Source organism: Tachyglossus aculeatus, chromosome 18 (assembly GCF_015852505.1).
Source record: "Tachyglossus aculeatus isolate mTacAcu1 chromosome 18, mTacAcu1.pri, whole genome shotgun sequence".
Taxonomy (NCBI): Eukaryota; Metazoa; Chordata; class Mammalia; order Monotremata; family Tachyglossidae; genus Tachyglossus; species Tachyglossus aculeatus.
The window spans coordinates 27092854-27106174 of NC_052083.1; the positions used below are offsets into that span (position 1 = coordinate 27092854).

The following is a 13321-nucleotide window of genomic DNA, read 5'->3' on the forward strand; positions in this document are numbered from 1 at the left end:
TAAGCACTGGGGTAGACACAAGGTAATCAGGTTGGATACAGTCCCTGTCCCACATAGGGCTCACAGTGTGACTCCCCATTTTACAGGTGAGCTATCATAGGCCCAGAGAAGTTAAGTGATTTGCCCAAAGTCACACAGCAGACAAGTGATGGAGCTGGGATTAGAACTCAGTTTCTCTGACTCCCAGGCCCTTGCTCTTTCTACTTGACCTTCTACTTGACTGCTGCTTCTCAAGGTTTCCTCGAGAAGTTTACTTGAAGTTTCTTTTTTTAAAAAAGGTATTTAAGAGCTTCCTATGTGCCAGGTACTCTACTAAGCAATCAATCAATAAATGATATTTATTGAGCTTCTACTATGTACAGAACACTACTGACTGCTTGGGAGAGTAACAATACAACAGAATTAGCAGAAACATTCCCTGCCCATAACCACTGTGGTAGATACAAGATCATCAGGTTCAACACAGTCCCACTTGGGCTCACAGTGTTAATCCCTATTTTACAGATGAGGTAACTGAGGCACAGAGAAGTGAAGTGACTTGCCCAAGGTCACACAATTGGCAGAGTGGGTATTAGAACCGAGATCCTCTGACCCCCTCCCAGGCCCAAACTCTATCCACTACAGCATCTGTATGCATTCATTCATTCATTATGATTCATTCAATCAAATTTTTTGAGCGCTTACTGTGTGCAAAGCATGGTGCTAAGCACTTGGAAGAGTACAGTACAACAACAGACACAATCCCTGCCCACAATGAGTTCACAGCATCTACCCCAGTGCTTAGTGCAGTGCTTGGCACTGGGCAAATATTATCATTATAATAATAGTAATGGTATTTGCTAAGCACTTTCTAAGTGCCAAGGACTGTTCTTGCCTCAAAAAAGGGTAAGAATTTTGGAAAATGCTTAGTCCAAGTGAATAGGATCTGACCACAACCACATTCAAGGGACTTAGGAAATGTGTGTCATTAATTCAAAGGGTTTCATCCAAACTGTGACTCTTTTTGCCATGCCTATCTGCCTTACCAGACATATTTTACACAAGAATAGCCACCTGTCAGCATCTCATCCCTCCCCTGCTCTGTACTCAGACTTCCTCTTGTCATTATCAGTTCCCCTTAAATGGAAATTCTTTTACTCCAGTCATGAGTTTTGGGTTTTTTTCCCTTTTTCTTTCATTGTTCTCTTTTTGTGAGGCTGAATGGTCACCGCCAGAGTTCTGGGAACTTTGCGGGGGTTGGGGGCAAGCTTTCACATCAAAAGGCTTTGCTGAAAGGGGACTGGCTCTTTATGTCTTTCTCCTGTGCCTTTCCTCCAAATAAACCTCCTGTGACTAGGTGAGGGAGAGGGCTATCCAGGGCTAACTCCTTCCTAGTGGACATTCACAAATGATCACCCCCACCATCTCTCTCCCCTGGGGAACCACTTTCCCTTTCTTCTCTTCCCCTCCCACTGAGATTGGAGCTGAATATAGGTTGGTGCTTGGAAGAAAGGAGCTCTGATTTTTTTATTTCTGTTCCAGACACTGCCTGATAAAGCTAGTGGTAATCTACTAAGCATCTGGGAGAGTTCAACAGAGTGGGTAGATAAATTCCCTGCCCACAAAAAGCTTGCAGTGATAGCAATGGTATTTATGGGGTGCTTACTGTGTGCAGAGCTCTGTGCTAAGCACTTGGAAGAAAATGCTACAATCGGGTTGGTAGACACATTCTCTACCCACAAGGAGCTGACAGTCTACAAGGAAAGACAGATATTAAAATATATACAAATAGAGGAAATGGGAGAGAATGAAGATGAGGATACAAGTGATAGGGCAGTGCTCTGGAGAAACAGCATTGCCTAGTGGATAAAGCACAGGCCTGAGAGAAGATCATGCATTCTAATCCCCGCTCCACTACTTATCTGTTGTGTGACCTTGGGCAAGTCATTTCACTTATCTGGGCCTCAGTTCCCTCATCTGTAAGATGGAGATGAAGACCGAGAGCCCTATATGGGTCAGGGACTGTGTCCTACCCAATTATCTTGTATCTACCCCAGCGCTTTAAACAGGGTCTGGCGCATGGTAAGTGCTTACCAAATACCATAATGATTACTATTATAGTAAGTGCTCAATAAATACTATTGATTGAAGGGCTGTGGGGCGAATATTCCTAGAATTCCATATGTCACTGGGATTAGCTGTTAGGGAATGTGTCTCTTCATTGTTATATTGTACTCTCCCAAGAGCTTAGTATAGTTCTTTGCGCACAGTTAAGCGCTTGATAAATGATTGAATGCCTGATATGGTACTTAAGGGCTCAGTGGGAAGAGGAATTTAGGGGGAACAAACTCAAATTCAGGGGTGTTGCAACAGGGAGGTAAAAATAGGGTGGGGGATTGAGAGATTAGTCAGGGAAACATCCTGGAGGTGGGATTTTAGTAGGGACTTGAATCGTGGGGCTAGTTGCAACCAATGCAAAATAACTTTTATCATCATCTATTACTATTATTACTTTATGACAAACACTGTTCTAAGCACTAGGATAGATACAAATTAATCAGGTAGGACACAATCCCTGTCCCACACCGGGCTCACAGTCTAAGTATGAGGGAGAGCAGATATTGAATTTCCATTTTACCATTGAGGAAATCGAGGGCCACATTATTTAAGTGACTTTCCCAAGGTCACACAACTATATCTGCCATCAGGAGGAAGGAGAGGAGACGGGTGATAGCGGCTTTACCTTGGTTGCCTCTACAAAGGACCTTTTTTTTTTTTGTCTGATTTGTACTTGGGTCAGAAGCATGGTTTATTGTCACGATAGCAAAACTTGTGGGTTTATAATAAGAAAAAAAGATGTATGATGGCTAGGGAGGGAAGGAGTCATCAGTGGGGAGTGGCCATGATGGCTCATGATGGAAGGAAGGTAAGGCAAGCGATTTTAGAAAAGAAGAGGGAATAAATGGGTTGGCACAAGTATAGAGGAGATAGAGTTAATAAGCCAGAAGGACAGTCAGTGAGGAAGGATGAGAGTGAATTTCATTCATTGTCGTATTTGAGTGCTTACTGTGTGCAGAGCACTGTACTAAGTGCTTATGAAGTACAATTCAGCAACAAATAGAGACAATCCCTGTCCACAATGGGCTCACATGAAGACTGTAAATGCATTATGGGCAGGGAATGTCTACCAACTCTGTGTTATTGCACTCTCCCATGCATTCAGTAATGATGATAATTGTGGTATTTGTTAAGCACTTACTATGTGCTAGGCACCTTACTAAGCGTTAGTAGATACAAATCTGTTGGGTTGGACGCAGTCCCTGCCCCACATGGGGCTCAAAGTCTTAATCCTCATTTTCTAGATGAGGTAACTGAGGTTCAAAGAGGTTAAATGACTTGCCAAGGTCACATGGCAGACAAAGTGGTGGAACCAGGATTAGAACCCAGGTCCTTCTGACTCCCAGGCCGACACTCTATCCAGTAGGACAGAGTTCTGCACACAGTAAGTGCTCAATAAACAAGATTGAAGGGGTTGGAGGGAGTTAGATGGGTGAGGACTTTGGGAAGGTCACATCTGATTTCAATTTTATCAACAAACTAGTGTCTGTGGTCATCAGAGGGAGTGGGGGCACTTGAAGCTTCAGGATAGAGTTATTCATTCAATCATATTTATTGAGCACTTACGGTGTGCAGAACACTGTACTAAGCGCTTGGGAAATACATGTTGGCAACACATAGAGATAGTCCCTACCTAACAACGGGATTATGATAAAAGTGAATGATAGAAGAAAATATCATGTTTCATAACATGTTAATTTTGAAATAGTTGGTGACAGCAATGGTCATGGAAGATGAAGGAAAAGAAATAATACAGCTGAGCTGAAGAAACAATAGCCGCGTAGCCAGAGCAGGGAAATCTGAAATGGCAGAAATCATCCTGGGGTCTGGATTTTCCCATGCTTCCCCACTCCCCAAGAACCTCCAGTGTTTTTTTCATCCACCTCCATATCAAACAAAAACTCCTCACCGTTGGCCTTAAAGCAGTTTTGCATCCTCAGTATTCTCCAACTGCAACCCAGCCCACATACTACACTCCTCTAGGGCTGACTTACTCAACGTGCCTCAAATCTCATCAATGTCGCTGACCCCTCGCCCACATCCTACCTCTGGCCTGGAACGCCCTCCCTCCTCAAGTCTGACAGACCGACAGACAATAATTCTTCCCCTCTTCTAAGCCTGTTGAGGGCACATCTCCTCTAGGAGGCCTTCCCTGACTTGCTCCCTTTCATCATCACCCCTCTCAGCCCCACAGCACTTATGTACATATCTGTCATTTATTTATATTAATGTCTGTCTCCTCCCGCTCTGGACTTTAAGCTCATTGTGGACAGGGAAAGTGTCTGTTTATTGTTGCATTGTACTCTCCCAAGCGCTTAGTACAGGGCTCCACATGCAGTAAGCTCTCAATAAATTTGATTGAATGAATGAATTGATTTCCGCTAGGAGCAATAAGGTGGGAGTGTGTGTGCGATCCGTACCTGGGGTCTGAGCTTGAGACAGATTGCCAGGGGTTGAGGGAGGTAAATTTGGTGGACGGGGTCATTTGAAGGTGTGGATTTGGACATTAGGAAGTGGGAAGTCCTGTATTCTTTTCGTAGCCTGTCTTGAGCTATTCCATAGATCTTTTTTACAGAATTTTTCTGCCAGAGATGCCTATTTGCAAGTACATCTTTTGCTTTGTATTTTACTGTACCTTCAAGCTCTGCATTAGAATTGCCATGAAACCTACCTGTGTTTTTTTCATATAAATGATAATCCAAACCTAGATTGCATCCTGAGCTCATTTTGGTGGAAAATTGGTCATTAAACATCATATAAAGGCTAATTTTATAATACCATGGCTAAATTGTAATGCAGCTGCTAACAGTTTTTAATCAACCGTTCTCTTATTAGAAGCACATTCTGACAATACCCTCTTGTAGATCAGGTTTATCTCTAGATGACACTAAACTGCATATCATTAAATGCCAGAATAGGCCGATATCTTAAAAGCCTTTTTCCAATCAATAAAAAGATTACATGATATTATCCAACACAGCATGCCCTTGTGGATAGAGCCCAGTAATGGAAGTCTGAGGACCTGAGTTCTAAACAAATTTCACCATTTATCAGTTGAATGACCTCGGGTAAGTCGCTTAACTTCTCTGTACCTCAAGTTCCTCATCCTTATAATTAGGGCCGATACCTATTTCCCCTCCTACTTAGACTTTGAGCCCTTTGTGGGACAGAGATTGTGTCTAACCTGATTAGTATCTACTCCAGTGTTTAGTACAGTGCTTTGCACGTTGTAAGCACTTAACAAATGCCACAATTTATTCAGTCAATGAATGGAATTTATTGAGCACTTACTGTGTGCAGAGCAGTGTACTAAGTGCTCAGAAAAGTATACTACAACAATAAACAGACACATTATCTGCCCACAATGAGCTGACAGTCTAGAGGTGGGGAGTAAACACATTAACATTCAAATACCATTGTAGGTTGATTTTTTTTTTTTTTGGTGGGGGGCGGTCAGAAAATGAAAAGCATTTAAGACATTTCAGTACAGCACAGCAACAAAGCAGAACCTTATAGGATATAACATTTCATCATTTATTTTACTGGTCAGAGGAATACAGAACTGATTCGGCATTCAGAGGTTCTAATTATTAATGATAAATAAAAACTCTAACAACTGTATTTGTAGCCATTTAATGAACCTCTAATATCATATTGCAACTCTTTTTTTCCTACCCCTACATACACTGATATTTTTTTTATGGTGTTTAAGTGCTTACTTTGTGTCAAGCATTGTTCTACGCACTGGGATAGATGCAGAGAGAGATGTAGGTAGTAAAGCAGCATGGCTTAGTGGAAAGTGTACGGGTTTGGGAATCAGAGGTTGTCGGTTCTAATCTCGGCTTCGCCACTTGTCTGCTGGGTGACCTTGGGCAAGTCACTTAACATCTCTGTGCCTGTTACCTCATCTGTAAAATGGGGATTGAGACTATGAGCCCCACATGGGACAATCTGATTACCTTGTATCTACCTCAGTGCTTAGAACAGTGCTTGGCACATAAGTGCTTAACAAGTACCATAATTATTATGATTATTATGCAAATCAATCAGGAGGGAAACAGCCCCTTCTCCAAATGAGGCCCACAGTCCAGGTAGGAGGAAGGACAGGTATTCAATCCCCATTTTATGGATGAGGAAACTGAGGCACAGAGTAGTGAAATGACTTATCCAGGGTCACCCAGCAGGCAACAGAAGGAGTCGGTTTAGAACTCAGGTCATCTAAATCCCAGACCCATGTTCTTTCCACTAGGACATGCTGTTTCATCTTACTGTGTGAGGAAATTATATCCCTGAGAACCACTAAAACTGGTAATCATTCGTTCATTCATTGTCGTATTTATTGTGTGCTTACTGTGTGCAGATCACTGTACTAAGCACTTGGAAAGTACAATTGGGCAACAGAGACAATTCCTACCCAACAATGGGCTCACAGTCTAGAAGGGGGTAAATAGACAATAATAGTCAAATCATTAAAACTCCAGCAATTGTGTTACATTGAAATGCCTTCTATTTCCTGACTGGTAGAGAGTAAAACTCTTGCCCAGGATCTTTCCACTTAGTGTGAAGATGCAGTTTTATCTTATAATTCAGGACACTTTCCTGAACATGCAGTGACTGGATGTAATTGAATAGGTAGGAGGGTGGAAAGTGAAAACGTAACACGTACAAAGTTTCATCTTTGGAAGAAATGGCTTCTGGTTTTCTTCTTTCTAGACTCCAATGCCAATTTCAGAATGAAGAAAGGAAAAATGACCTCCCCCTCTACATCGTAAGCTTCTTTTGGGCAGGGAACATGTTTACCAACTCTGTTGTATTGTACTCCCCCAAGTGCTTAGTACAGTGCTCTGCACATAGCGCTCAATGAATACCATTAATTGATCAGTTGAAAGTGATTATCCATATACAAATAGGTTGAAGCCATTGTTTGACTCTATTTGGAGCATATTGGGAAAGAAGGGAAGTAAAGCTTTTTTTCTAAGAAAAATAAGTATGTTGCCTCTTAAAAATTAGTCAATAATAAAGATATGATGTATCTTGTACCCTGTATAAACCTTTTATTTTTCCAGAGCTTTTTCCTACCATTTACCTTCCAATATCCCTGAGAAGTAGGGAAAGAGTCTAATTGTACCCATTTAATAAGCAGGACTTGGTATTCATTCAGTCATATTTATTGAGCACTTACTATGTGCTGAACATTGTACTAAGTGCTTGGAAAGTACAATTCAGCAATAGAGACAATCCCTGCCTACAATGGGCTTACAGTCTAGAGGGGAGGAGATAGACATCAAAACAAGTAAACAGACATCAATATAAATAAATAGAATTATAGATATATGCATATATGCCAAAGTACTGTGGGGTGGGGAGTTGAGGGGAGAATTCTGGTAGAATTCCAGTCCATTCCAGTTTTTCATGGAAAACTCAACTGGTTCAAGGGAACTATAGAAAGGTAATTTGGAATATTTTTACAGTACTATCTCGAGATTGCCTCCTGGGTCCCTTCAGTTTGGATGGGATAACACATGATTAAGGCTCCTACATAACCACAGCTTGTAGACTCTCTTGATAAGATTTTTAAAAAGTTACATAGGTAAGGATAAGTAGTAAAATCCACCAGATAAGTTTTCTTTTAATAATTAGCTCCTCTGTGCACAGTGGCCAGGTTTCCAAGATACCTTTAGGGAGCTTTGGTTCTGTAACTACCATTAACATCACTGGGGCTTCAGAATTAAAGACTGGAGTAAACTGGAAACTGTACCACTTGATGCTGAAATATATTGGAGCTGTTGCAAAAGAATACAACTTTCCAAGTTAAAGCATTCAGATGGGAGCGGCAGATCCATCTTGGAAAGGAAAGCTCCCACAGAGCTTTCATCATTTTGCTAGAGGTGGTGGCACGTCTTCAGCTGTGAACAATCACACTATACATTCGGGTGTTGTTTTCATCAAAGAGAAAAGTCATTGCCGGAGACCAGAAAATCCGAGAGGATTCAAGATGACAATGCGCAATTAAATGGTAATAGAGGGCAACCGATAGCAATGACGTAAATCATTAGTGCTAGGCTATCTTGAAGATTGTTGCTTTTCCCAAGATGATTGAAAGTTTGCAGTGAGGAAAGATTACATTTTATAGGTATATGGTGCACTTTAGGAAGACTTGAGCAATTACTTAGAAATCTTCCTGAACTAGGCTCTCATTTCCTCTTCTCTTCCGCCCTTCTGCATCACCTTTGTACTTAGATTTGCTCACTTTATTCACCCCTCCCTCAGCCTCAGAGAACTTATGTGCTGTGCTTACATCATAATAATGTACCATAACAAATAATGGGGATTGAGACTGTAAGCCCCATGTGGGACAACCTGATTATCTTGTATCTACCCCAGCACTTAGAACAGTGCTCGGCACATAGTGTAAGCACCTAACAAGTACCATAATTAGGTTCCAGTAGGTCATACTGCTTCTGCCTGTCCATTGGGTAAGCCCCGCGGGCCGGAATGAATTAATTTGCTGGCTGGGCCTTGTTTGCGGGTTGCATTTAGCTCTAGCCACATCAACGACCATGTTCCACCATATATCCAGCACTTGGAACAGTGCTTGGCACATAGTAAGAGCTTAACAAATACCATCATCATCCAGGAACCCTAGGGCTCACTTGAAAATGTCCATATTTACATAATGGATCATTGTAGCCTATCGTGGACACACAGTTTATCTCACAATCATTTCTCTTATAAAGTGTTCATGTGATTTGGATAGACTGGAATAGAAGAATAGAGGATCATTAGTGACCATCACCCAGCTGTAAATTGACCGTGAAATGCCTCAAGTTGTGTCAGGAAGGCTGTCTCAAGCATATAACAGCATCTGTGACTGCTTTCTTATCAGTTCTTCATTAGCACTGCCACTCAGTCATACTGACTGAGTGCTTACTGTGTGCAGAGCACTACAAAAAGCTTGAGAGTGCACAATATCATACAACACAGACATTTTCCCTGCCCACAACAAGCTCGCAGTCTAGAGAGCAGCTGTTCACAACCATTTGAAATTCACTGCTTACTAGAAACTGATTTTTAAGCAGTTCAAACTGACTCATCTTGAGATACTAAGGGCCACTAACAAGGACATTAGAAATGCCAGAGAAACAAGTTGGGGGGAAAATCCACTAAGCCCTTTCTATGTACACAAGCACTGTACTGAGTGCTGAGCGACATACAAGACAAATACAATAGTTATCTCAGGTTTCACCTAATGCAGTCTTCTTGAATTTCATCCAGTAGGATAGCAAACGTGTATTATTTTAATTGTTTTTCAACCATTTTCTCCCTCTCATCGTATTTCCCACTGAAACAGTGCAATCTTTGGATAATATGGGGATTTTCAGGAAAGCAGTTTCCATGTCTTAGGAAAGTTGCTTTTCCAAGTGACAGAAACTCCTGGTATCTGCAATTACTTAGATACAGTGCTCGGCACACAGTATGTGATCAATAAGTATGATTGAATGAATATGCTTTCTAGTTCAGCAAAATCCAATCTATTTTGGAAATCTGATTTCTGTGCAGGAATAATAATAATGATAATGGCATTTGTTAAGCACTTACTATGTGCTGAGAACTGTTCTAAGCACTGGGGTAGTTACTAGGCAATCAGGTTGACCCATGTGGGGCTCACAGTCTTACTCCCCATTTTACAGATGAGGGAACTGAAGCACAGAGAAGTTAAGTGACTTGCCCAAAGTCACACAGCTGGTCAGTGGCAGAGTCGGGATTAGAACCCATGACCTCTGACTCCCAAGCCCGGGCTCTTTCCACTGAGCCATGCCGCTTCTCAAGGAAAAGGTTAATCTGCCAATTTAGTATCTGATAAGGGAATAGCATGTGTAATGTTCCCTTTATTTACTAGGAATGTGTCTTACAGTTTAAATTGCTTCAACTTTTAGCTCATAGAAAAAACAAGGCATTGTACCCACTTCAAAGAAAGCACTGTAGCCTAGTGGAGAGACCATAGAGATTCTCATCTCCGCTTCACCACTTGTCTGCTCTAGGACCTTGGGCAATCACTTAACTTCTCTGTGCCTCAGTTCCTTTACCTGTAAAATGGGGATTAAATCCTCCTCCCTCCGACTTGGCCTGTGAGCCCTAACTGAAACAAAGACTCCCTCCACCTGATGCTCTTGTGTCCCAGCACTTAGAACAATGCCTGGAACATAGTAAGCTCTTGAGGAGTACCATTAGAAAAAAACAAAATTGCAACTTCTTGCAGCTGTGGAGTATAAAAAGGGCATCAATGTACCTTGCATCTGCTTGAGAGGAAGACAGAAGACAGATTCCTTGGAGATAGAGCGACGCAGGGCGGCAGCATTGAGATGATGCATAATCTGTTCTTGGTCTGTTAAAAAAAAAAAAAGCAGAGGGGAAAAATCCTGCTTCACTTCAATGTCACATTTGAGGAAAATGATTTACTAGAGGTTGAAATATGACCATAGGCCTTTTGTTTTTTTTTTTTTTCCAGGTATATTTTGAAGTAGGGGATGACAACATTTTGTTTATCAAAGACCACGCCCCAAACAAAGGGCTTCCTAGATAGAGGAATACACTAAAAAAAAAAAGAATGTAGAATCCACCCAGAAATCCTACTTCTCACTGTTGAAGCTGGACTGTATTGTGTTCCCTGTGTCCTGGAGATAATAGGATTTTACAGTCCTCTCTTCTCCCTACCATGTGACTTGACATTGTTATATGGCAGGGCAATCGATGGTATTCATTGAGCACTTACTATGTGCAGAGCACTGTACTAAGTGTTCGGGAGAGGACAGTACAGTAGAGTTGGTAGACAGCATCCCTGCCCTTAAGCAAGTTATAAACTAGGTGTAAAGACTTCTTAAATTATGGTTAGGGGAAGCAGCAGAGAGTCTGGATATGTATATAAGTGTTATGGGAGTAGGGTGGAGAATCCATGAGAAGCGGCATTAGTGTAGCAGGTAGAGCATGGGCCTGGGAGTCAGAAGGTCGTGGGTTCTAATCCCGGCTCCCCCACTTGTCAGCCGTGCGACCCTGAGCAAGTCACTTCACTTCTCTGTGACTGTTACCTTATCTGAAAAATGGGGATTGAGACTGTGAGCCCCAAATGGGACAAGGACTGTGTCCAACTGGACTTGCTTATATCCACCCCAGCACTTAGTACAGTACCCGGCACCTAGTAAGTGCTTAACAAATACCGTCATCATCCAAATAGTTGGGTGGCATGGACCCGAGGGCATAGGCGGCACAGAAGGGAGGGTGAATAAGGTGAGGAAAAGAGGTGTTAGACTTTGGCGATGTCCTCTCAGCATAATTAATTTGAGGCAGTGGAGGAGCACTGCCCCTCAACTTGCCAACCAATGGGGCTGTTAGCATTTCCGCCTTGGAGCAAGTGGATTCTGGAGACTACAGCTCATTTGCCCCCCCCACCCAGATCTGCTTGCTCTGAGCCAAAAGTTTTGGGGGCAAAGAAAAGAGAGGATAGGTAAGAGGAGTGACCCTCTTGACATACTTTCTCCCTCCAGGTCTTAGAATCACCACAGTCCTGATTCACTGAACCTGAGCCATGACAATTTTTTTTTATGGTATTTAAGTGCTTACTTGAAGCAGCATGGCTCAGTGTAAAGAGCACGGGCTTGGGAGTCAGAGGTTGTGGGTTCAAATCCCAGCTCCACTACTTGTCAGCTGTGTGATTTTGGGCAAGTCACTTCACTTCTTTGTGCCTGTTACCTCATCTGTAAAATGGGGATTAAGACTGTGAGCCCCACGTGGGACAACCTGATCACCTTGTATCCTCCCCAGCGCTTAGGACAGTGCTTTGCACATAGTAAGTGCTTAACAAATGCCATCATTATTATTATTATTACTACTTGCCAGGCACTGTACTAAGCACTGGAGTAGATACAAGCTAATCAGGTTGGACACAGTCCACATCCCACGTGGGGCTTACAATGTTAATCTCCATTTCATGAATGATGTAACTGAGGCACAGAGAAGTTGTGACTTGTCCAAAGTCACACAGCTGATAAGTGGCAGAGCTGGGATTAGAACCCATGACCTCTGTCTCCCAAGCCCATGCTCTTTCTGCTAAGCCACACTGCTTCTTGAATCAGCAGGCCCCTAATACCGCAGTTATTATATATGTACCATTGGGTTGACCAGGTTATAAATATAGATGACAACAGAACTTCACACAAACTCAATCTGTTTGGGTATGAGAAACCAGTTTAAGAAGAGGTAAGGAAGTGGAAGGTAGTTTAAGAAGGGGTACAGAAGTAGAAGGGAGTTTAAGAAGGGGTATGGAAGTAGAAGGGAGTTTAAGAAGGGGTACAGAAGTAGAAGGGAGTTTAAGAAAGGGTATGGAAGTAGAAGGGAAAAGATGGGAAAACAAAATAAAGCAACATTTGAAGCAGGGTATGCCAACAAAATGCTTTGTGTTTGGGTTTTTTTTCCCCTGGGTACATAGCATTCAATAAAGGAGTGAATTCCACTACATTCTAGCCAAGAGAAAGCTAAATTTAAGCTGTTTTTCTGCTGATGGAGTGTCCCATTACAAAATTACAGAAGATTCATGGTCCTGAGATTTCCAGGCCTGTGTTCTGTCCACCAGGCCAAGCTGCTGCTCCTTCCTGTTGCTCTGAACAAGAATTTGTACAGAGCAACTGATTATAGTGTTCGTGGTTTGCATAGTGTCCCTTCATGCTCTGTAAGTCAGTGATATTGAGTATTTACCATACACAGAACACTGTACTTAGCACTTAGGAACATACAATAGAACAATATAATGGAGATATTCCCTGCCCACTGTGAGCTTACAGCCTAGAAAGGGAGACATATTCCCACTGGGGCAGAGATTTCAATGGAAGAGGAGGTGGATTGTGGTGCACTGGAAAATATACCTGCAGTCTTCACTCATACAAAAGCCACCCAATGGGAGAAGAACTCGGCTTTTATAAATCCTAGAACAGTGACCATTCTGCTGGATCAACAGCAAGCCTGGATATTTATCGGACATCGCAGTAAAATATTTAGCGGAGAGATTTTGTTCCAACGGGGTGGTTTTCCTTCCAGATACAGAAACCAAGCACTAGAATAACAGAGCAATATTTGCAAGATTTCTTGATTATGCTGCCAAGGTATTGCTGTGTGAGGAGATGGCCTTTATTAAATCCAGGCACTGTAATGGAAGGAATTGACTTGTGAAACC

The 13321-nt window shown here is 42.2% G+C and overlaps 1 protein-coding gene across 1 annotated transcript in view; it reads right to left on the reverse strand.

Annotated features, from left to right (window-relative positions):
* Positions 1-13321, reverse strand: part of CFAP47 (cilia and flagella associated protein 47) — a 271714-nt gene that overhangs the window by 50763 nt on the left and 207630 nt on the right. The window contains exon 57 of the mRNA XM_038760124.1: positions 10388-10483. Coding sequence (XP_038616052.1) covers positions 10388-10483 — 96 coding nt within the window. The remainder of the gene's footprint in view (positions 1-10387; positions 10484-13321) is intronic.